This window comes from Psittacula echo (genome assembly GCF_963264785.1).
Source record: "Psittacula echo genome assembly, chromosome: 14".
NCBI lineage: Eukaryota > Metazoa > Chordata > Aves > Psittaciformes > Psittacidae > Psittacula > Psittacula echo.
In genome coordinates, this window is record NC_137750.1 from 13,217,684 (window position 1) to 13,240,491 (window position 22,808).

The window sequence follows — 22,808 nt, forward strand, 5'->3', positions numbered from 1 at the left end:
TCATGGGAAAAAAGAGGGGAAAGAATAGATTAAAAGGGAAAAGATGAAAAAAACACAAACAGAGAAAGCGAGTTTGGCCACTGGTTGTCCCCACCCTAAATAAATGATGATGCCCTTACTTTGCCCTGAGACCATGCTGCAGACAGGAGTGTTTGGAACATGGCCAGGAGATGTGGTACCAGCAGTGACAAGCTAATGGGGGGTGGGCAGGCACAGCCAGACAATTTCGCATCCCCGGAGTAGTGTCGCTAGTCCAGACAGGCAAAGAAATGCCTGAAATACCGGGTACACCCTCCCCAGCCTCACAGAAGCTACCCAAGAGTGGGGGAGAGGTGGGTGCTGGGAAGGTTTGCAGGGCACAGAGACCCCCTCTCACTCCTGGTCCCTGCAGACGGCTCTAGCTCCAGCACCAGCAAAATTCCATAGGGGCCCCATTGGCTGAACCCCTCCCATTTCAGGCCCCTCTTCCTCTGCCTCATTCTGTCTCCTTGGACTGCTTGGCTCGTTGCTTGCGGAGCTTAACGAAGGCCTGAGCCTCTTTGTCCCCCTTCCTGGACTCCAGCAGCTGGAGAATCTCATCTCCTGCCAAAGAGGAGGGGAGCGGTGGTGGAAGATGCTCACCGCAGCCCCCCCTCATGCTGTGGGGCTGGTGGGGGCTCAGCTTGGCAGTGGCTCCACGTACCAGTGGGTTTGGGGTGCGTGAGGGGGAGGCGGGTCTGGGGCACCCTTCCTGCATCAGCCAGGTCCTCATCGGTGTTGAGGCCAGGCAGGTGGCAGAGGGGAAAGAAGGCTTCACCCTCCAGGTCATTGGCCCCCAGCATGTCGTAGTCCAACACGGTCAGGAGCAGGCAGGCACCCTCCTGCCGGCACTTCTCGGCGGGGATCAAGCTGCAGGGAGATGGGATGCAGGGACCATCACATCCCAGAATTTAACCTTCCCTCCAGGGACCAAACAGGTCCCCACAGACTTCCCCACTGTGATGCCCCCCCTCCTTCCCTGCACTGGTCTCAACCCCTTCAAAGTGCAGGGGCCTTGCACGGCCCCACACTATCCTGTGGGACCCAGGTGTTGAGGGTGCCCCTACCCCAACTTTCACCGTGGGATCCCACAGCTGAGCAGGGGGTGAAATCCCAGGACAGGACCCAGTTCCCAGAGCAGCAGTCCCATAGCCAGAGCTCAGCTGAAGCTTGGGGAGCAGAGGGGATTGGGGGAGGAGGGGGGCCGGGGATGTCAGCCCCTACATACAAGTCAAAGGCTTCATCAAAGAGGGGATGCAGCTCATTCCTCTTGCACTGGGTGGCCCGGGCCACCACCTCAGGGAACTCATGCCGGGGCTCCAAGGTGAGCTGGATGAAGGGGTCACTGGAGCCTGGTGGGGAGAAGACGTTAGCCCTCTCCTGCTGCCCCCCAGCCCAGCTCCTGGGAGGATGCAGGAACTTCCCCAACCCTGCCCACCCCATGGGTGGCTGCAAGAGATGTGACCTCTCCTGGAGACCTCCCCAAATGACAGTCACCCTGGGACACTGGCCCTTGTCACCTTGGCATAGCTTTTTTGGGCTGAGACATGGTTTGCATGATGGAAAAAAGGCACCTGCCCTGGCTGCTAGCTTGTCCTACAAACTGAAGGCAGTGGGATGTGTGTCCTGCCTGCCTCGTCCCACTGGACCACCCCAGACCAGTGCAATAACCTCCCTTCTTTCTCAAACCTACCTCCTCGAGTGCAAAAGCAACTGAAGAGAGGGTCCCATTAATCCAAACATTGCCAGCAACCCTCCTACCCAGGGGCATAAAGGGGAACAAGGACAGGGGGTCCCAAGACCCAAGGTCCCAAGAGCCTCCCCAGCCCACCCCACCCACCGTTGGAGTCCAAAGGGATGAGGTTGACAGCATTGAGCACTTCCACATGGAGTTTCTGCTCTGAAGGGCAGTACAGTGCTTTGATTGTCACAGCCCCATACTTCTCCGAGCTGGCGTCCAGCTGAGTGGGAATACAAGAATAAGGGGCTTATGGAGGGGATGTCCAGTGTCTGATGGAGGCTGAGCAGGCATTTTGGGATACCGGGGATGATGGGCATTCTCTGGGATGCAGTTGAGCTCTCTCCATCCTGCCACTGTGGCAAAACCAGCCTAAAAAGCTCCAGGACTGAGAGGATGGTGGGGAAATCCCACATTTCCACAGGCAGGCTGTGCCAGGCAGCCTTGCATGTGCAAGGCTGGGATGTAGGAAGGGGCTGCGGGCACAATCCTGCCTCCTACCTGCTGCTGGATCCTGTTGCTGAAGTATTTCTGGATGAGTTTGTGGCTGGTGGCAGAGCAGAGGTCCAGGCGGGTCTCCAGCGACTGCAGGGAGGATGAGAGGTGACAGTCAAGCACACAACAGGTCCACAGCGCAGGGACGTCATCCCTGGAGACCACTCAAAGGAAACTTCTGGGGACCCCCTCCACAGCTATCGCCAGCACCTTGTACCTGGAAGACTGCTGTGTGGAGCATCTCCAGCGGCAGCCCACAGCCCTCGGCATGGAAGCACAGCTCCAGGCTCTGGTGAGAAGGATGGTGTCAGTCAGCAACCAAACACCCGGCCCTGCCAAGGACTCCGCAGCTCCCCCCTCGGTACCTTCAGGGCACAGTGCAGCTTCTTGTAGCACTGGGCCGAGAGGGCCTGCTGCCCCATGGCTGCTGACAGCACGGCCAACGTGTGATGCCAGAGGAGAGTGAGGAGGCTGCAGGGGCAAGGGAGGAAGGCTGTGAGGGATCCCAGGGGAAGGGTTGGGGAGGTTAGAACTCAGCCGAGGGGCTTTGCAAAGCCCCAGAGAGAATGGGCTTATCCCACAGGGCTGAGCAGCCAGCCCAGAGCAGGAGGCTCCCAAGACCCACGGGACCTAGCCTCTGCTATGATGCATCCCCAGTGCTCTGATCACCTTTTAAAGTTCTCCTGGACCAGATGCTCATTGAGATACTGCAGCTCCGACTCCAGGAATTTCATGAGGGGGATGATGGACTGCAGTGAGAGGAGAGGAACATCAGGGAGGGCACGGAGTGGCGTATCCAGCAGATCACAGTGGGGAGAGGGGCACAGCACTGTTGGCTGGAGCCAGCAGGACAGGGGAGGGTCCAGGACTCCCTCCCGCAGTGAAGACATGGGCAGGCTGTGCCCTGTCTGGTCCTGCTGCTGACATGGGCATCAAATGTCAGCCTTTGGACGTCTGGACCACATTGGTCTTGTGTCTTGTGCCCCAGGTGTGGGGCAGGGAGAACTGGGGAAGGGTAACAGGGGTCTCTACCAAGTAGACAAAAATTATTCACAGCCGCCCAAAAGAGATGGTCCAGGAGGAAGTGGGCCGGGTACTTACATCCTCAGGCTCCCTGGTGTCATTAGAAGATGAGAGCTCCTGGATGTGTCTGGCAATGCCCTTTTCCAGCTGCCAGGGAGAAATGCACAGAGGCTCCTGGGCTTTGTCCTCTGCACGAGGTTCCCCATGCACAGGCTCATTCTTATCTCCATCCTAGGAGCATTATGGGCTCCAGGCCCCCTTCGGTGAAACCTCCCCACTTTTGGGCCAGGCAAGGGCCAAGGGTGAGCCAGTGGCAGGCGGTTACCTTGGTGGCCAGGGTTTGCACCACCTCCTGGACCTCGTGGTCCAGGCAGGAGATGGTGCTGTCGAGCTGGTTGTGCAGCGTGTGCTGGATCTGCTGCCGGTCAATGATGGCTCCGGTGCGCTGCTCCAGCTGCACCCAGTCCAGCTGCAATGGCAGCTTCAGGATCAGCAGCCGCAGCTGCTTGATGTTGTTCACCACGATGCAGAGCTGGGGAAAACGGGTCTGCTTCAGGGCATCCCACACCCCCTGGTGCATCCCCCCATGCCCAGTCCCATCTCCATCACTATTCCCATTCCCCATTCTCATCCTGCTACCCCTGCTCACATCCTTTCCCTCCTGATTTTCCAGGATTGTGGCTATCAGGGGCCAACCAATCTCTATGAAACCCAAACGTGGGATGTTTCTGGATACTCAGCAGCTCGTCTCCTTCTTTGCCCAGAAACCATGGCCAAATCCTGCCTCTCCCCACACAGGACCCTGACCCAATACCAACCCTGTTGGCCTCTTCACCCTCGTTCTGCTTGTGCAGTGACAGAGCCTCAGCCCTCCCCTTGATGAGCCGGCAGTACATCAGGGCAATTCTACACATGTCCTGTGAGGTAGAAAAGAAGCCAACAAGACTGAGCTGGGCAGCATGGGGACTACATCAGCACGGGACACCCGCCCCATTCATGGAGACCGGTCTCCAAGAGCAGGCGAAGAAACTCTGCTGGTGTCTGTGAGCACAGTATTTGTTGGCAGGGCCTGGTGTACAAACCTCCACAAGCTTCACCATGATCATGAAGGCTTCCTCAGGGTCTGGCCAGTTGAGCTGCTGCCAGGTCTTCACAATCTGGGCATAGCAGGTGGACAGGTCAACAGTGGAAGTGCTGTGCTTGTTGTGCTCCCCGAAGGGTGTCAGCTGAGGGAGCAGAGAAAGGAAATGCAACTTGGCTTGTATTGAAAGAAGCCATCCCACATAGAAGAGCTGCTCCTTTACTTTGGGGCCCATCATCAGCTCCCATATATCCCAATGCCACCACTTCGGAGAGTGGAGGAGATGAGGACAGAAGAAGTAGCCTGAGCTCCCTGCACTGAGTCCTCCACTCAGCATTGTTGGAACACACTGAAGAGTGGGGCAAGGAGCCCACCGCCCCATGGCTGCCTTGCCTCCCCTCTTCCTAAAGGTAAGAAGAGAAGCGGATGCTCACAGCATGGCCCAAATGCATGCTCATCAGCTTGCTCAGGCTGCCAGAGAGCAGCAAGGGAAGGGGCATGGGTGGGATCAACTGCTCCAGGACACTCCATCCTTTGTTATGCATTTGTGAGAGGAATCAGCCTGCTCCTGGGCTGCAAGAGGCACCTGTGTAGTGGTCTCAATGCTGTGAGCCAGGTGCAGCAGCAAGGCATGAAGGGAGCTGAAGTGTCCCCAGAGGATGCAGGGAGATGCTCTCTTCCTCCCTGGGTTACCTGGTCCATTTGGACGGCTCTCTGTGCCCTCTCCAGAGCGATGGTGTAGGCCTTCTGCAGCCACTGGGGAACACCTTCCTTGAACCACTGGTGGAAATTGTTCAGAGCCAGAGGTCCATCCCTGTGGATGAAGGCAGCAGCTTCTCCAACTGCACAACAGTAGCCCAGACCATCAGCCCTCCTTGCTCTCACATGCAAGAAACTGACCTGAGATGGAGGCAGCATGTAGCAACATGCTAAGGAGAAACCTATACCTGTCTGGAAGTTGAGGTCTCCATCAGGCCCACTCAGAGAAGGCCTGAAACCCTTCTGGTGATGATCTTGTCAACACCAGACACCAACAGCCCTGTCTGCCTTGTGTGTAATTACTGATGTAGGTGAATCGGAAGGATTTAGAGTTCCTCTCAATGAACTGCTCATTCCCTCTCTCTGGGTTGGATACCTCTTTGGGAGGAAGTCCTTCATCCGATGTAGCTCCTGGAGGTTCAGGTAGAGCTGGAAAAGGCTCTCAGCTGTAGGTTTGGACATACTGCTGTTGACCTTGCGTAGCTGCTCCTGGACATGCTCCGCGACCTGGTAGTGAGTAAGGGAATGGAGACAGTTAGTGAGGGTCCAGCCAGGAAGGCTTGGTCTGGTTGGGTCCCTGCAGAGCCATGGGTGAGGATCAGCTCAGGGAACTCCTCTTCATTTTGGGTGGCATTTCAGCAGATTCATTAGGTCAAGTAAGCAAATGGTAGTCTTGGGCTCACAGGGCTCATGGGGAAAGAGGGAGAGTTTCCCTGGCTTGCTCCCTTTCCAGGCTTGCAACAACCATTTGCTACGTGAAAGGTGGCCATAAACCTCAGCCTTGCTTTTGACATTAGTCCTACAAGTGCAGAGCAGCCCAGGCTTGCTCACCAGCCTCTCCAGCTCCAGGTAGGCGATGGAGAAGAGATTCAACTTCAAGGTGCTGCAAGAGAGAAACAGGGAGTCAGGAGCCTACCAGCTCCAGCCGAGCAAACCCTCCTAGGCCATGCCCATTCCATAATGGCAAGGACAGTACAGGTCTAAGAAGCAGAGGTGGGACCACAGATGCTATCTGTGGAGCCCAAGAACCAAGGAATGAGGCATCAAAGTGTCCTGTTGCTCTTCACCCCAGGGATGGGGAGGATCAAGCTCCAAAACCTACCTGATGAAAAACCTATTCCAGATTTTCTGGCACTGTTGGAGATCTCCTAACACCTCCAGGAGAAGTCTGGACAAGGCTTTGCCATTCTCCTCCATGCTCTGCAAAGGAAAGAACAGCTTCTTTTCGATGCTCAGTGATTTTGAGATGACCTGGGTTCTGTTCTGATCTGATTTATTTCTATGGTTTGTTTTTGTGAGGTAGCAATCTACCCTTAGATCCACTAAGCACCAGTTGTTGATAACATCCAATGTCGTCATGTGCTTGCATGGTTGCTTTGAGGACTGCCTCTTCTCCTGAGCATTGCACCAAGGCCTTAACCCCCAAGGCACCTTGGCAGCTGCAGATAGCATGGCTCATGGTATTTTTAAGCTGGAAACCCAAATGCCTTGATGAATCAGAAAACTGGAGAAGCCTTGTCTCAGTCTTCTCTTCCCACTGCCTTGGGACTCCCATCTCCTACCCAGCAAATTGTTCCTTATTGTGTCAGGGAGGCAGAGATGGGAACTGACCTTCACCATGGGCTTGAGGTGCTGCTTCTTCATATGGAACCACTCTGTTGTGCCTGACTGGCAAGAAAGGAATCGTGGTGTGATGGCAGGGAAGCAGAAGTAGCAAAGCCAGCTCTGCCACCCCCTTCACTCTCTGTGTCCCCTGGTGTGGCAGGACCCAGCCCCACGTGGTGGTAACCCCAGGCTGGGACCATCAAGTTGAAGAGGGGCAGGTATTTCCCTCCTTCATGGTGGTCCACATGGCCTTGCATGGGCAGTGTGCAGGGTCCCACTTGCCCAGGACTGGGAGGGTGAGACCCTGGTCCCACTACCTTCAGTGCTGTGGAGACCATGCTGGGGAGGTTGGGGCTGGGTGTGCACAGCTCATGGAAAGCTTTCATTTTGCACATCTGGACCAGGACTCTGCAAAGCAAGAACCTGAAGTGAAACCCAGCACCAGTCCCTCAGAAACCATGAACTCTCCCCAGAAAAACCCTACCCAAGCAGATCTTCCCCTCCCAAAAGCAACCACCACAGAGAGCCCAGGGTGAGGGACAAGACCGAACAAGTGTCACAGCAGCCTAGAAGGGGGCAGAAAGGGTTCACGTAGGTTTTTGCTGAAGCTTGCAGGCTCATCCATCATGGTGGCCAAGCCATAGGACCCCATGCACAGCTGGCACTGGTGCTCAACTCACCGGAGCAGGGACTGCAGCCTCTCCGTGGACCCTGGGACAGACAGCGGGAAAATGATGCGGTACCTCCGAATGAGGGAGATCCCGTAAGTCAGCAAGGACTGGAAGGACTCGGCCACCTCTGCTTTCTGGGGAGAATGAAGGAAACATGCGCTGTCCGCCTCAGTGGCAGACAAGAGACGCTGGCAGGTCCATGGCACTGTCGTGGAGGGAGCTGGTGTCTCCTGTTCCTTTCTAGTATGCTCTAGGGGTGGGAAACTCCCTGATGCCTCCAGTAACTTATCTGAACTGAGCTTTACACTTAAACCTCATTGCTATGCCTGAAAAATTTGGAGTCTCAGCGGGTGTTGGCATGCTCTGGGAAAACTCATGGGCTGGGAAAAGTAGGAATTGGATCATATTTAGGTCTTGTAGAGGGTTGTGATTGACTTGATAGCAGTGATGGAGGAGGTGGGATGTCAGTGCAAAGAGTAAAGGCATGGAGAGGGGGGACAAACTCCTGGGGTAAAGGGGCTCCCTGACCCTGGGTTGTCCTGGTTCCTGAGACTGGTTCTCCTCAGAAATGCCCTGCAGGCACCCCAGCACTCCTGTAACCCACAAGCTCCCACCCTTCCTGGAACACAGGGATGGAAATGGCCATGACAGCTGGGAGGAGAGGCATGGGGTTGGGTGCATGGGGCACATTCCCCTGAACTCTGTCCCCTGCACTGTGCCAGAGCCCCCTTCACCTGCTCTGGCCTCAGGCGCTCCTGCGCCCATTGGTACTCGATGCTGGTGATCTGATGGAGCAGGCAGTTGCTGTTGAACTCCAGGCTCTGGTAGAGCTTGCTGTATGCCAGCCACCGCCTGGGGGGGAGGGAGAGGCTGGGCTGAGCCCCCAGGACTGGTGGACACTCAGGGGCTAGCATGAGGCTCCCCCCACCCCTGCTACAACTGGGATTGCATGGGTGGTACCCAGTTCTCCTGGTCCTGCTCAGGGCAGGGGGTACCACTGGAGCTCATTGGAGAGACCAGCTGCCGTCACACAATGCCCAGGAGAGCTGTCAGAGCCCTTGACCTTCCTGATGCTGCATCATGGCTCCTTGGGCGTGGGGTACTCACACTATGACCTGGTGGAAGTCAGAGAGATCCTTCTGCGTGGCATGCAGGTACAGCACGGTGCTGGCATGCCTGCTAAGCTCCCCATCCCAGGCAATGCTGCCAGCCTGCAAGGATGCAAAGGGAGGGTGATGAGTCCTGGAACAAGCTGGGCTGAGCAAGCAGGGGAACAGGCACCAAGGCAGGGTGTGTTTGCAGGCCCACAGGAGGAATGGGTGCCCCGTAAGAATGCTAAGCACAGGCAGGCATCATCATGACTCTCCTCCCCGTCACACTGCAGCAAGGTGTTAAGTGTGATGGGCTCCAAAGGAAACCCTCACCCCAGGCCAGCTGCTGGAGGGATTCTCCCACTCAGTACCTGGTGCTGAAGGATCTCATAGGACACCAACTGCTGCAGGAGGTGACGATGGACAGTGTAGCTTGGCTGTGTCCGACTGCTCGTGGTGGCCCTCTGAAAAGACGCAAGGCATAGAAGCAATAACCATAACGGCCTGAAGATGCAGAGATACAGACAGAGAGTGGGGACACAGGAACCCAAAAAGCATGGGGCCAGAGAGCCCCACCTGAAGCTAAGTGGTGCAGTTGCACCAGGACCAAGGCACCCTTGCTGGCATGCAGCTCAGGGGAAGATTAAGCTATTTTACAGCACATGCGAACACTGGTGCTGGCACCTCTGGTCATGGGGCAGGTGTCTGTGACCCCAAGATAGAGTCCAAGGGACAGGCAACTACCCCATCCTGCCAAGGCAATGGATAGGGACCCCCCTCCCCATCCCCTCCTACCTTCTTGTGTGTAAGCAGGAACTGCAGGTGACACTGTCCCCGGTTCGGATACGTCTCCGTTCGTGGCTCCAGCTGGTACCACCGGTCATTCCAGCAGTGCAGATCCTGCTTGAATAGAGACAAAGGTGAAGCCTCAGGCAGCCCTCCCGGGGGAAGGATTCCAATCTAGGATGAGGTCCCACTGAATTAATAGGACAGAAAGATGCTGTATTAGATAACAGTAATATTGGATTAAAACTAAATGATACATCATCACTGAGCTTGAGTGATTGATGGCCAGGGCACCTGCCACCGAACTGAGGGACCTGGCATCAGTTTGTGGTTCTAAGCTGGGATCCTGGGTATGCTCAGTGTAGCCACAGGGCTGGCATCCTGCCCAGATCTGGGAGGTTTAAAGAGGCACATGGGGAGTCACTTGGAGCAGAGGATGCACCACAGTGCTCACCTTCAGGTGAAGGACCACATTCCCCAGGAAATCGTCCTGCCCTTTGTCTTTGCGAGCATCTTTAAAGATCCTGAAAACCATGAACAAGGATGTGTGTGACTGCGAAAAGTCATTGGTTAAGGTGAGGAAGGGTGACAGCCCTGCCACACTCCAGCCCTCCTTCCAAAAGCAATTTTTAAGCGTTTTCCAAACCCTCTTCCTTCATCAGCCATTAGGACCATTAGCACCAACCGTTTGAGGCCGTGGAGGTCTGTCAGCTCCCCCAGCTTGTGCCGTACTGACTCCACAACATCCGAGTCCCTGCGGGCAGGGAAACCCAACATGGGAAAGGAGGAAATTCAAGCAATTGCAAAACCCTTCAGGGCGTTCCACTGATGACAGAGGAAAGAAGGTGCTGGGAGGGGGAAATGTGTCAGAACTAAGACCATCTCCCAAAACCAGGTGTCTAGCCAAAATCTGCAAGCATGTGACTTCTTCCCATAAATAAAATCAGGGGTCAGGATCAGCCCTGCCCAGGCAAAGCCAGGCTGAACACTCTTTGCTCATGCTGGTCACATCCTGACTGTGCATTACTCCAGCGGACAGTAACAGGGAAAGGGGTTCCCAGCTGGTTTCTGGGGGTTTTAAAGGGAGCAGGTTGAAGGACCACCCCAGGGACCCTCCCAGGAGGCAGGATCCTGCTCAGGGTTGGGGGTCAGGGTTGCTGGCCTGAGGGTGGTTGCTGCTCACCACATGTCCAGGTGGAAGCTGGCTGTCTCCATGTCTTGAAACTCCCTGCAAGGCACCAGTGGGATGCTGTTACTCAAGCAGCATCCAAGGAATTGGCAGCAAGCAGGCAGGACCACTGGGAATTACAGGCAGGCTGGGGAAGACCCCAAAACCACCCTGCACAGCCTGGGAAAGTTGTGGGAGAGCCCTGAGAGACTGCTTTTTTTTTCACCTCCCTGAACCTGCTGCATAGGTCAGACCAGAAGCCTGGCAAGCCCCAGTGGGCATTGCCCTGGGAGTTCCTGGTTGGGATGAGTAGTGAAACCTCCCCCCTCTTCATGTCCCCAGTGAGCAAAGCCAAGGGGTGGCAGATTACAGGATAAATGTCTCATCCCACACCGGGCTGAGGGTCTGGCTTATAACTTGTGTGCGATGGATCTGGTCTTCAGGGATGAGGTCTTTGACCACAGCCTTCATCCGCTTCTTGTGGTCAGGGTTGGCAAGTTCGTGGCTCTTGGTCTTGATGCCCAGCAGGCAGTATGGGTCACTGAACCCTGCAAGGATGGAGGCATGCAAGTCCCCGTCTGGAGCACAGCCTGTCACTTTTCCAGTGGGACACCCACCCATTTCCGCTTACCACTGACGTCTTTACCCAAAATCCCCTTGGCTTCCTTCACTGTTGCTTTCAGGCAGAAAATTGGGCTCTGGAGGAGTAAGAAAAAAGAAATGACTGTAGGGGTCAGCAGCGCTGTGAGGAAGCAGAGGCTCATGCAGGCCCACACCATCAGCTGCTGTTCAGACCAGCAAACAGCTCCCAGGTGACTTCCCCAGCACAGCCCAGGGCACCCCATACTCCAAAGCCCAAGCCCAAGCACAGCGGCCAAGAGACACTGCAGCCCCTCAGCATCATCCCACTGCAGGAACTTCCCCTCCAGGTCACAGCACACTGGGGAGGCATCATCTTGCTGCATACCTCCAGTTCCTTGACCTGCTGCATGATGACACTGTGCTTCTCTTCATCCATGCCAAAAGCCTGTGTAGATATCAGGTAATGGATGCTGCCTTGTTAACGGTAGCTGTAGAGCAGCCAAGGGCTTCCTCTGCTCCCTGGGAGGCAGCTGCAGCTCCAGATGAGAAGAGAGCAGCAAAGAGCCCAGCAGAAGGGCTGGGGACCAGCTGAAAGCTCTTCAGGAAAAGCCTTCTTCCCACCATTCTGAGCCCAAGACAAATGTTTCTCCCTAAGGCTAATATTGCTCAGCCACAAGCTTTCCCAGCCCTCCAGCTAGATGCTGCTGCTATGTCTTTCAAGATGCTTGCTGAAAGCTTCCTCTGAATGCCCTCCACCATGCCCTTCCACTGGGAGGATGGACATGTGCTGCGGAGAAGGACTTGGGGGTGCTGGTAAATGAGAAAATGAACATGAGCCGGCTGCAGTGTGCGCTCACAGCCCAGAAAGCAACCGTATCCTGGGCTGCATCAAGAGGAGCGTGACCAGCAGGTCAAAGGAGGTGATCCTGCCCCTCTGCTCTGCTCTTGTGATACCTCACTTGGAGCATTGTGTGCAGTTCTGGTGTCCTCAACATAAAAAGGACATGGAACTGTTGGAACAAGTCCAGAGGAGGCCAGGAGGATGATCAGGGGACTGGAGCACCTCCAGTATGGAGACAGGCTGAGAAAGTTGGGGCTGTTCAGCCTGGAGAAGAGAAGGCTGCGTGGAGACCTCAGAACAGCCTTCCAGTATCTGAAGGGGGCCTACAAGGATGCTGGGGATGGACTCTTCATCAGGGACTGTAGTGACAGGACAAGGGGTAACGGGTTCAAACTGAAACAGGGGAAGTTTAGATTGGATCTAAGGAAGAAATTCTTTACTGAGAGGGTGGTGAGGCACTGGAATGGGTTGCCCAAGGAAGTTGTGAATGCTCCATCCCTGGCAGTGTTCAAGGCCAGGTTGGACAGAGCCTTGGGTGCCATGGTTTAGTGTGAGGTGTCCGTGCCCATGGCAGGGGAGTTGGAACTGGATGATCTTAAGGTCATTTCCACCCCCAACTATTCTATGATTCTATGTCAGGGACAGGTTTCGAGGACCCTGTCAGGGAGGTGGGGAATTACCTTTTGCACATAGGCATAGAGCTCCTGGGAATCCATGACATGGTGGTGCTCAGGCTTGCCCAAGCGGTGCCGGATGGTGTAGAGGACCTCCTCATAGAGCAGGGTCAGCTGCGGGGGGGGTGCCAACACCTTGCCTGGGGCCAGGCCAGCAAGGACTTTCTCCATTCATCCCTCAAGATTAATGCGGTGTCCCCCCTGCCAGCTCCCTTTGGGCCCTGCCACCTCCCTCCTGGCATCCAGCCCTTTCTGACCACCAAGGGGTGTCCATGGGGAGCATCTTTAGGAGCTGAGCCATGTCCCCAAGCTTCTGCAGCACTGCCACCCCCTCCAGTGCCACCAAGGGAGACCATGGTGGGGTCACATTTGTACCTCTCTCTTGGAGAACCGGTGGGACAGATCCATCTAGAGAAAGAAGAGAAGCAGAGAGGTTTCCTGTCAGGTCTCACAGTAGAGGGTGGTTTTAGAAGGAAATAGCAGCTGGGCAGGGCAGCCAGAATGGGGCATCACCTGCAGCCCATTGGGTTGGAATGCCCCAAAGGACGCTCTGACACCCTGCAGGAACCCTGTGGCTGAGGGATCATTTCCTTCATCACCACCTGACAGGACAGCATGGAGGCTTTACTCCCAAGCCCTGTTAATTAAGGAGGGGGCAGCAAAGATGGCAACTTGGGGGGACCCATAGGAGGCTTTAAAAGCCAGCTTCCCACCTCTTGCCCCACAGAGCTGATCACTGGCCTGGCCAGGCCCATCAGGACCAGGCTGGAGAGAAAACGAGCCAAGGGAGAGGGCAAGTGGACAAAGCGTGGTACGGAGCTACAGGCTGGGCAAGACAGCTATAGGCAAAGTGACTTCAAAAAGCCATTGGGATTTATGACTTGAGTCCCCTTGCCTGAAAAATGGGTGCTGCTGCAATAAGTGCATTGGTACTTGTTGAGCTGAAGGACCATTCCCTACTTGAAGCATGACCAGCAATAGCATTTGCTTTCCAAAAGGCAGTTAAATTGCACAACATTGCGGCTCCAGTGGCACTCAGCCCCGGGACTGAGCAGGGGTCCTGTTGCCCACACAGCCCCTCTTGTCCCCCACCTCAAATGTCACCTCCCACTCATCTCGGCTCCACATGGATCCATCCGGGAGATTAAACCACCTCTGCCAAAAATACCCTATTCTCTGGCAAATCCCAACTCTCAGCCTGTCCTCACCCCCTGCTCCCTCCTCAGTGCGGAGGCTGAGCCCATCCTTCTGCTTCTCTAACCACAATCTGGATTCAGCCAGCACATGGCAGAGCAACTTATTCCAGCCACAGAGCCCGGCCGGGTGATGGTGACTTTGCCACTGCCACGAGCCAGGTGACACAGCCAGAGGGAGGGGGACCGGTGCCTCTGTGCTACCCTTTATGGCTCCCAGTGCTGGGGCCACTGGGAGCACAAGTGGGCAATGCCAAAGAATGTAATGGAGATTTCTGAAGTGAGTTCGGCCCTTTCTGTGCCGAGGGACACATGCCAAGCACAGCCCCAGCAACGGATGGGTGGATAAGCCCTACCTGTGGGTCAGCCCGGGCCCCAAAATGACCTTAGGATCCTCCACAGTCCTGACCTGGAACATTAACATTTGCTTATGGCAAATCTAAAGCTAGTATAATCCTCCAGCCATCTGGACTAAATTCAACCCTCCCACCCCCAGCGAGTTTAACCCTTGAGCTACTTCTCTCCCACTTGCTCTAGGATCACTTCTATTTCTGGTTGGTGCCAAGGGCTGCAGCAGCCCCTGTGAAAGGAGTAACCTATTGTACCCAGGAGGGCCCTTCCTGCACCCAGCACCATCCTGCCTGCACCGGGGCACAACGGACATGGCCCCATCTCAAATCCTTCTGCATCCCTGTGGGCAGTGCTGCCCCATAAGCAGGGTTGCAGAGGGGAGGGAAAAAGGAGTTTATTATTTCACTGCTGCTGGTCCTTGCCCAGCAGAGGAGTAGCACAAGAAGTCAGGGGGAGGAATCACTGTTGATTTTGGGGGTAGCTCCATGGTGCTCCTTTCTGCCAGTGGGGACAGCTGCTGTGGGTTCTGCTTTGTGCTCGCCCATATGTGCATGGGTCTCATTAAGATAAAGCCGAGCTGAGCCACCAGGATGTGTTTACTGCTACTAATCCCCCTGCCAAAGGCCCAGCTCAAATCCAGGAGTGTTGCTTAAATCTAGGTCTGGATACAGCCACCAACATCTCCCTTACCCGCTGCTACCAGGACAGTGCTACCAGTGCTCAGCTCAGCTGCAGAGACAGTAACACTTAGAATCATAGAATGGTTTGTGTTGGAAGGGACCTTAAAGCTCATCCAGCTCCAACCCCTGCCACAGGCAGGGACCCCTTCCACTGGAGCAGCTTGCTCCAAGCCCCTGTGTCCAACCTGGCCTTGAACACTGCCAGGGATGGGGCAGCCACAGCTTCTCTGGGCACCCTGGGCCAGCGCCTCAGCACCCTCACAGGGAAGAGCTTCTGCCTAAGAGCTCATCTCAGTCTCCCCTCTGGCAGGTTAAAGCCATTCCCCTTGTCCTGTCCCTACAGGCCCTTGTCCCAAGCCCCTCTCCAGGTTTCTTGTAGCCCTTTTATGCTGCTCTAAGGTCTCCCCTTAACGAGCCTTCTCTTCTCCAGGCTGACCCAGCCCAGCTCTCTCAGCCTATCCCTTAGAAAGAACAAGTCCCTGTTGGGGGGATACACCGCCAAGACAGATCACCAGGAACCATGCCCACATGGTCCCAGCAGTGCCGCGCAGAGCTCTGGGTCCCATCTCCGTAGGGGCAGACACAGGGATGCTGGCTCTCCGGCCGCTGCAGAGGAAGTCGGTTGGGTTGAGTAAGAGCAGGACTGCAGGGCATCTGCTGGCAGCAGGGAGCCAGGGGGGCTGGGAGGCGCTGGAAAGCTGTAGCCCAGCTAAGAGGGAATGCTAAGTGCCGGCACAGAGCCGCAGCCAACCCCCAACACAGCCCTTGGTTGTTAATTTGCATGACTATGGTACCCCCACCTCCCCACCGCCACTCCTTGCTCGCCCTTGGAAAACGCCCCGGCTGGACACGGGCTAGTCCTCTCTTCTCTCATTCTCCTTTTACAGCCTCAGCACCCAGCTCTGCACCCTGGGGTCCCCCAGGCACAGCAGCCACAATCCCTTCCTTGGAGCAGTCACACCCCAAACACAATCCCCAACACCCCGGGTCGAGAAGACCTACCTCGGGGTTCTCTTCCCCAGGGAGGGTCCCCACGGGGGTCTCACCAGCAGCATCCATCTCATGGGAAGCTCGTGGGTGAGAGCAGCTGCAGCTCTGTAGCTGCTGCTGCTTCTCCCCCCTCTCTCACATGCTCAGAGGAAACCACAGACTTTATCTCACAAGGCCATTTTAACAAGCGGAAACATGCAAAGGCCTCCTTCAAGAAGGCACAGGCACCCAGCCCTGCTTCCCACCATCTTGCACCAGTGGCCCCTCAGCGACAGGGACATCATGGCACAGGCAGGATGAGAACAAAGAAAGATGCTACATCTAGCCCCTGCTGTTATTTATGAGCAAGGAATGGGAAGCACGTTGCCAGACAGTTCTGAGAAGGCAAAGCCCAGCAGGGAAAGAGCGTGGGGGGAGGATGGGTGGGGGCAACATGAAGCATCTGTGCTTCAATGTGTATTTGGGATCCGTCATGCCTTGTGAGCACAGATGGGCACCCTGCAGAAGGCAGAAGTCATCTTCAGCTCCGGGAGATGGAGGGGATTTGAAATCTGGTGCAAAATCTGCAGGGTGGAAAACCTCTGGGTGCACTGGACAAGGTTGGGCTGAGAACGGATGCCAGTGACAGCACTGGGAAAGGGCACAGGGTCTTTCCCCTGAACGGGCTGTCCAGGCAGAGCTGGTTACTGACAAAAAAAAGCAGCAGGAAATGGAGTTAAAAACTTGTGCTTCACTGTCAGCTTTCATTCCTGTAAATACATTATCTGATTGCAATACAGAGCAGTTGCCTATCACAGACCTGCAGCAGCGCCCTCCCCTCACCAATCCCTATCAAAACGCCTGTGCTGGTGGCACATGGGGGGAAGGCGCGAGTGGGTATCAGGACGAGCCACAGGCCAAGGGAAAAGCTGTTTTGCTCCTGGATGTCCAAAGTACTTACACACACAGAGCTAAGAGCAGGCTGGGACCCAGAGGGGCGGTTAAGCTGCACAAGCATTTGCTGCTCAGTAGACGGACCCACAGCTCAGGGAAGGACACCAGCTTGCACTCGAGACTTGCATGTCACTGCTGCTGGATTGCTGCCACTGTCCTCAGCAGCATATGACTGCAGAGAAGCCACAGGCTCTGTGAAACAGGGCTGTGAGCAGGGCTGATGCTGCATTCTCATAAATTCCTGTTTCATAGAATCATAGAATCACAAACTGGTATGGGTTGGAAACTAGTTCCAACCCCCTGCCATGGGCAGGGACACCTTTCCTTAGACCAGGTTGCTCCAAGCCTCATCCAACCAACAGTATTCCTGAGGAATTCAGGTTAAGTTTTGATTAGATATTATGTTAGATATTATTGGATAGGATTTAAATGAGCTGTTAGGCAGAAGCTCTTCCCTTTGAGGGTGCTGAGGCGCTGGCCCAGGGTGCCCAGAGAAGCTGTGGCTGCCCCATCCCTGGCAGTGTTCAAGGCCAGGTTGGACACAGGGGCTTGGAGCAAGCTGCTCCAGTGGAAGGGGTCCCTGCTCGTGGCAAGGGGTTGGGACTGGATGAACTTTAATGTTCCTTCCAACCCAAACCATTCCATGATTCTATGAATTGGCCTTAAGCATCACTTGCTCTGCATTCCACAGTTTGGTGGTAGAGGCCCAAAGAAGGTTCCTGTCCCTTTGCTAGCAGACACACTTGGACGTGCTTGCCCAGCCCTGTCAGCCTGAGCCTTGATTTTAGCCTGCCTAACATTTGCTTCACCTTGGGCAAAGAATTTAAAAGCATCTCCTCCCTTGCTGATGGAGCGAGGCACAGTGGAGGAGCTGGTCTCGGTTCTGCATCCCTCTCCCTTGACACACACCTTGGAGCACCCTTGTGCTCCACTGTAAAATGCTGCCACTGGAAAGTAGAGATGTAAAGCGCACAATGGCATTTGAAAATGATTGCTGTCATCTTTGCTTTTAGCTTGGATTGCAAAAGCAAATCTGGCCTAGCAAAGAGCAGCCAGAGAGTTAAAGGCAGAAAATGGACACAGCATCCCCAAGCTGATTCTTGCCCACAAAAAATACGAGGGGTCAAAGGAATATCTCTTACTTCAACCAGCACAGAGAGAACAACTAAGAGTTTAGTTACCTTCAAATCCACCTTCCTTCTCCTTGTAGTGCCATAGAAATAAAATTCACTGCAATCATAAATATTGCTAAGTATCAAGCAATTGTTCTCCAGCTTGGAGCCACTGCTGTGCTGGGATTTTGCAGGTTTTAGAGAGGAAAATTTCAGCTTCTGTGCATAAGTTCCCCAGCCCGTCACTGTGTTGGAGCTGGTTTGTAATGCCATTGGGAAATGCTCGGGCACAGCCTGGCAGGGTGGGCAGCGCCCACCACCCATCAGAGGCAAGCACAATCCCTACGGAAGGTCTCTGTGCAGGCCTTGTATGGTCTTGAGCTTCTGTGTGTGTCAAGGGAGAGTTATTTGCTGCTTTTGAAGCCTGATCATGAAATATCTTTTTTCCTCCCTGGGTTTTACCAGCGACAAACTGCTCTGCAAAAAACCTGCAGCAAAAGTCACTGAGCTCACATATGTCATCATATTTACACCTTGAATTACTCTTTGTCCAAAAAATTACAGGAAAAAACCTAATAGTAGCTCCAGAAGTAGCACAGATTTCTGATTAGTAGCAACAATTCCTATGAACATCATGCCCCAAACCTGCAGACAACTAGCAAAACATCCCCAGACACCCCAAGACAGGAGCTGCAAAAGGACTTTGTTTTCCAAAAGGAGTGGATGCTGTCGTTCCCACAACATCAGTCTGCCTCCCAAAGTAACTAGCTGGGAGCATGTACTATATATATACACGGAGCCCTTCCCTTCCTTTTAAAAACAGCTCATCCTAAAGGAAAACCCCTTTTCCTTACAGGCTGTAGGGGTTACAGTCTGCCCCTGCTACAAATAGTCGGCAGTTCACTCATGCACAGGGTTATAGGTGCTGCTGAAAAAAACCCTCAGATCTCCAAAAGAACAGCATTATTGCCCTCTTTATAGGGTATAATCTTCCCTTTAAAGGAAAACTGGGTATGAAAAGACCCTCTGCAAGTATTATTAGCCATATTTCTCCTTACCTCTTGGCTTGATAATCCCGGAGCCTCAGCCTGACCTCACCCTTATCTCAATCTCTTGGCTGGGAATGGGCAAATAGTCAACAAATTGATTTCAACATGTCCCTCCCTCACTTCTTCTTTTACACATGGGTTCCAATGACTCTGCAAAGAGGCTACGCCTTCCACGGTTTGGCAAGGTGCATGGCAGAAGTACAAGGCAGAGGAATGGAAAGGGGTTTCAAAATGAGAACAGGGAGGATCCTGCTCCCCCTCCTCAGGGCTGCCCAGGCAGGGCATGCCCTGGGGACCTCTGGGTGCTGTGTGCTCTGGGAGCAGCAATTTCACATCCAGGGAGGTGAAAATGCCAGTCATTTCCCCTCCTTGTCTACTATGGGGTCTTTCAGTTATTTCTGCCCTAATCCCTCATCTTTCCTTCCAGAGGCTCTCCTGAGTGCTTTGAGGGCACCTCACGAAAAACGACGGTATTTGAAAAGAAGTGGGGGAACAAACAGCACCCCCTTATCCCACTCATATCATCTTAGAAGGACATCAAGGCAAACTCCATTCTTCTAGGAAGAGCAAAAGGACTTCCAACCACCCAAAGGGGCAGGGCCCTTGTGAAAGCTGAATTTTCTCTGGGAGCCCCAGGCAGGAGCACCGGTTTGGCGCGAGATCTGCCAGCTGCACGGCATGAGCATGTGAGGATGACTCTGGCCACGCTGCCATCACCCTGGAGGCTTCCCTGGACAGCCTCAGCCCCTCCAGAAGACACGCTGCTGTGATGCCAAGCTGTGCCCTTCAGAAGGTCACAGACTTCAGGTACAGGCCTGGATGGCATTCATTGGCTTGCAACACCACGTCACAGCTTTAAAATGTTTTCTCCATCACTGCCATGTGCTACATGTACACAGCAAACATTTCTTTCACCTCCCTCTTCCAGTGAGACGGATGCTGCTGGGTTTATCATCCCTTCATCACAGCTGCTCTCACTGCAGGGACAAGAAAGGGGGGGACAGACATTTCAAGGCTATTTCATCTGTTGTGTTGGGGCACTGAGTTCAGAGCAGCAGGACCTACAGGATGTGCTTGAGCTGAGGAGGGACCAGGGTAGATGTTCAGGAAGGTGGAAGAACTTGCAGCAGATACCCAAGTACTACGCGTGCCCCATGGTGCCTGTTAAGCAGTTTTGTGACTATCCTGGAACACATATGCCAAATTATTGACCAGCTGCAGCACCAAAATGGTCTCCTCATGGCTTTTCCACCACCACCTCTCCCACACTCATGTCAAAGCCCCATGAGGAGCGCATCAAGCGGGGTAACCCCTTGCACCACCCCAAGATCCCATTCACACATATCAAAGCACGGAATACCACTGCAGCCAATCTGTGCCATGGGGAGAGTGACTGAGTCCCAGCCAGAGCCCAACCATTATGGAGTAAAGTGCATGGAGGAGGAGGAGAGACTGGACTTGAGCAAGGGAAAGGAAAGGTTTAGAAAGACGGGATTTGCTGAATCGATGATATTGATACCTTTTGCTCCAGTATCCGAACACTGTAGGAAATATGTAGGAAATGGCTGGGAGGATGCAGCAGAGATGGATCCTGGCCCTTTTGCACTCTGAGACGTGAGATCCAGCAGCCTCCACCGGGCACGTACAAGTCCCCACTCCTGCTCGCGGTTCCTTGTGGTGGCGCAGGTCTCCTCCCACCCTGCTGTGGCCTCTCCCAGCAGCACAGTGATGGCCCTTGAGCAAGGAGAGTGCTGAAATACCAGTTTCCAGTTGAGCCTCATGATGGCAGCTTTTTGAGCTGATTCACGTGGGAGAGCAGACGTGACTAATACCCTGTACAGCCGTAAAGGAAACCCTTGCCTAAAATGAAGATCTGTGCCCTGCATGTACTGGCATTTCGTAACAACCCACAAAACCCCCACATTTGTCACTTGGACTTACTTCTATAGCTTTAAACCTGAAACCACCTCTTGATCAGAGTCTGTCTTAGCAAAACCTATCTTCTGATACCAACCTGGCAGCTGTTTACGGCTGGAAATACCTGTGATATGATCACATTAGCCAACCGCATGGTGAGGGCTGGCCCCGCTCATGGCTGCTTCTAGGAACAGCTTGATCCAAACTTGTCCCCACACCTGCTACCTCCAGCAGTGCTTGCAAAGGGAGCCAGTGCTGCAAGCCACAGCTCATCAATTCCCATGTCCAGCATGTGGCAGAGATGCAATTGGACTGTCTACTGCTCAGAGTGGTGGAAAGACCACGTGGCCTCTGAAGGAAGACACAGGACAAGAGAGTGCTGGCCAGGCAGGCTTAACAATGGTCCCCATGTGTGCTCAAGCACATCCCTTCAGCAGTCAGAATCCCAGGCTGGTTTAGGTTGGACGGGACATTAAAGCTCCTCCAGCTCCAACCCCTGCCACGGGCAGGGACCCCTTCCACTGGAGCAGCTTGCTCCAAGCCCCTGTGTCCAACCTGGCCTTGAACACTGCCACGGATGGGGCAGCCACAGCTTCTCTGGGCACCCTGGGCCAGCGCCTCAGCACCCTCACGGGGAAGAGCTTCTGCCTAAGAGCTCATCTCAGTCTCCCCTCTGGCAGGTTAAAGCCATTCCCCTTGGCCTGTCCCTACAGGCCCTTGTCCCAAGCCCCTCTTCAGGTTTCTTGTAGCCCCTTTAGGCACTGGAGCTGCTCTAAGGTCTCCCCTTAACGAGCCTTCTCTTCTTCAGGTTGAACCAGCCCAGCTCTCTCAGCCTGGCTCCAGAGCAGAGATGCATAATAATGGTTTTTTTCTTGGAAACAGGTTGCATGAAGCATGAGTGCTCAAGGTAAAATCTGGGCAGAATGGTGTGGAAGAGGGCTCAGCTTTCCTTCAGCTGGAGGCAATCCTGGGCAAGTATGCGCATATCCCACCCTTCCAGGGGAAAAACCTTCTCCAGCTCCCAGGGATATCATCAAGATTTCAGGGCTGATCATAGGAAATCTGTAAGTAGTACCTGCAGTTCCTGTGGTAACAGGTTTTTGCGTAAGATCTCAAAGCACTTTAGAAATAGCCTGGTTGCACCACACTCATGTGGAAGGGGGAAAGAGCTGCACATGCAGAGTGGGGAAGGAGGCAAAAGGTGCAGCGAGGGACTTCTCAAATAAAGAGCTGAAGTTACCTCAGGGAGACAAAACTACACAGCAGTAGAACATCTGTCTGTGCCAAAAGATTAACTGGATCCAACATTAACTATACTTTTTTTTCTTCAATAGTGTAACAGCATCCAAATATTGGAATTTAATGGCACTCATCTAGCTCTCACATGACAGCCTTTCTGCTGTGTAGTTGATTAATTATGCAAGAAGGGACCAGATGTGGAGATGTATTAATGCACAACATTCCCTCCTGCCCTACTCCCACCCTCTTCCAGAGCAGAAGTAGACTTTGAATTGCACTTCCCCACTTTAATATTTAAAATCTTTAGTGCTGGCAGCACGACCAGCTGACCCTTTGACCCGCTGTAAGCTCTTTGCAAAGACGAGTACAGCTCCCATCAGGCACATGGGAGCAAGTGCTAAAAATCTACGCTAAATTTGGGTTTTGGGTTTTAACAACCAAGGCAGGGATTCTCACTAGCATCCGTCTGGCCAAAATTTGCATCCTCCTGAATTGTGCTGCTCCACTCAACCTCATACATGCATGTGCCTTGCTGACTCAGTGACTTGCCCAGCCCCACAGATTCAGCGTTCCCAAAATATGCTTCACTTCTCATCAGCACCTTTCCAAACGTACCAAGACCACCATGATCAATCTCTTTAATTAGGCTTGCTCCTTCTCACCTCCCCACAGACCATGCCAAGCTCTAGCCTGGAAGAACAGGGACATTCACTGACAAACCAATGTAAAAAGGTCACAGCTCAAAAGTCGTTAATTTAGCTCACTAATACCCACGTTGAGGACAGGAGTATTTAATTTATTCCAGCCTGACT

General features: G+C 54.0%; 1 protein-coding gene across 7 annotated transcripts; it reads right to left on the reverse strand.

The window, feature by feature from the left end:
- UNC13D (unc-13 homolog D) lies at positions 1 to 20,451 on the reverse strand. Of its 7 annotated transcripts, XM_080629061.1 has the most exons (32): positions 15,759 to 15,861; positions 12,908 to 12,940; positions 12,539 to 12,646; positions 11,403 to 11,462; positions 11,067 to 11,133; positions 10,806 to 10,983; positions 10,451 to 10,495; positions 9,953 to 10,021; positions 9,722 to 9,791; positions 9,277 to 9,381; positions 8,853 to 8,945; positions 8,498 to 8,601; positions 8,125 to 8,242; positions 7,400 to 7,524; positions 7,037 to 7,127; positions 6,726 to 6,782; positions 6,217 to 6,314; positions 5,946 to 5,997; positions 5,491 to 5,621; positions 5,049 to 5,169; positions 4,357 to 4,500; positions 4,093 to 4,191; positions 3,600 to 3,806; positions 3,353 to 3,421; positions 2,921 to 3,000; positions 2,617 to 2,722; positions 2,469 to 2,540; positions 2,258 to 2,341; positions 1,859 to 1,979; positions 1,247 to 1,370; positions 683 to 888; positions 1 to 582 (listed from the first exon to the last, which is right to left on the reverse strand). In XM_080629061.1, exons 1-32 carry the CDS (start codon positions 15,813 to 15,815, stop codon positions 476 to 478), a joined length of 3,201 nt encoding a protein of 1,066 aa, XP_080485187.1. In that variant the 5' UTR covers positions 15,816 to 15,861; the 3' UTR covers positions 1 to 475. The 7 variants fall into 7 exon arrangements, 6 of the variants coding, with proteins under 6 accessions (XP_080485187.1, XP_080485186.1, XP_080485185.1 ...); XM_080629060.1 differs by lacking the exon at positions 15,759 to 15,861 and adding an exon at positions 20,360 to 20,451 and having other exon boundaries at positions 2,462 to 2,744; XM_080629059.1 differs by having other exon boundaries at positions 2,462 to 2,744.
- Between the last annotated feature and the right edge of the window lie 2,357 nt (positions 20,452 to 22,808).

Excerpts from the sequence above, each read along its gene's own strand:
- UNC13D (XM_080629059.1), bottom strand. The coding sequence starts at position 15,815 with ATGGATGCTGCTGGTGAGACCCCCGTGGGGACCCTCCCTGGGGAAGAG. Across the intron at positions 8,602-8,852 it reads ATGAGATCCTTCAGCACCAG|GCTGGCAGCATTGCCTGGGA; the intron begins GTACTGAGTGGG and ends GCATCCTTGCAG. Across the intron at positions 8,243-8,497 it reads GACTTCCACCAGGTCATAGT|GCGGTGGCTGGCATACAGCA; the intron begins GTGAGTACCCCA and ends CCTCCCCCCCAG.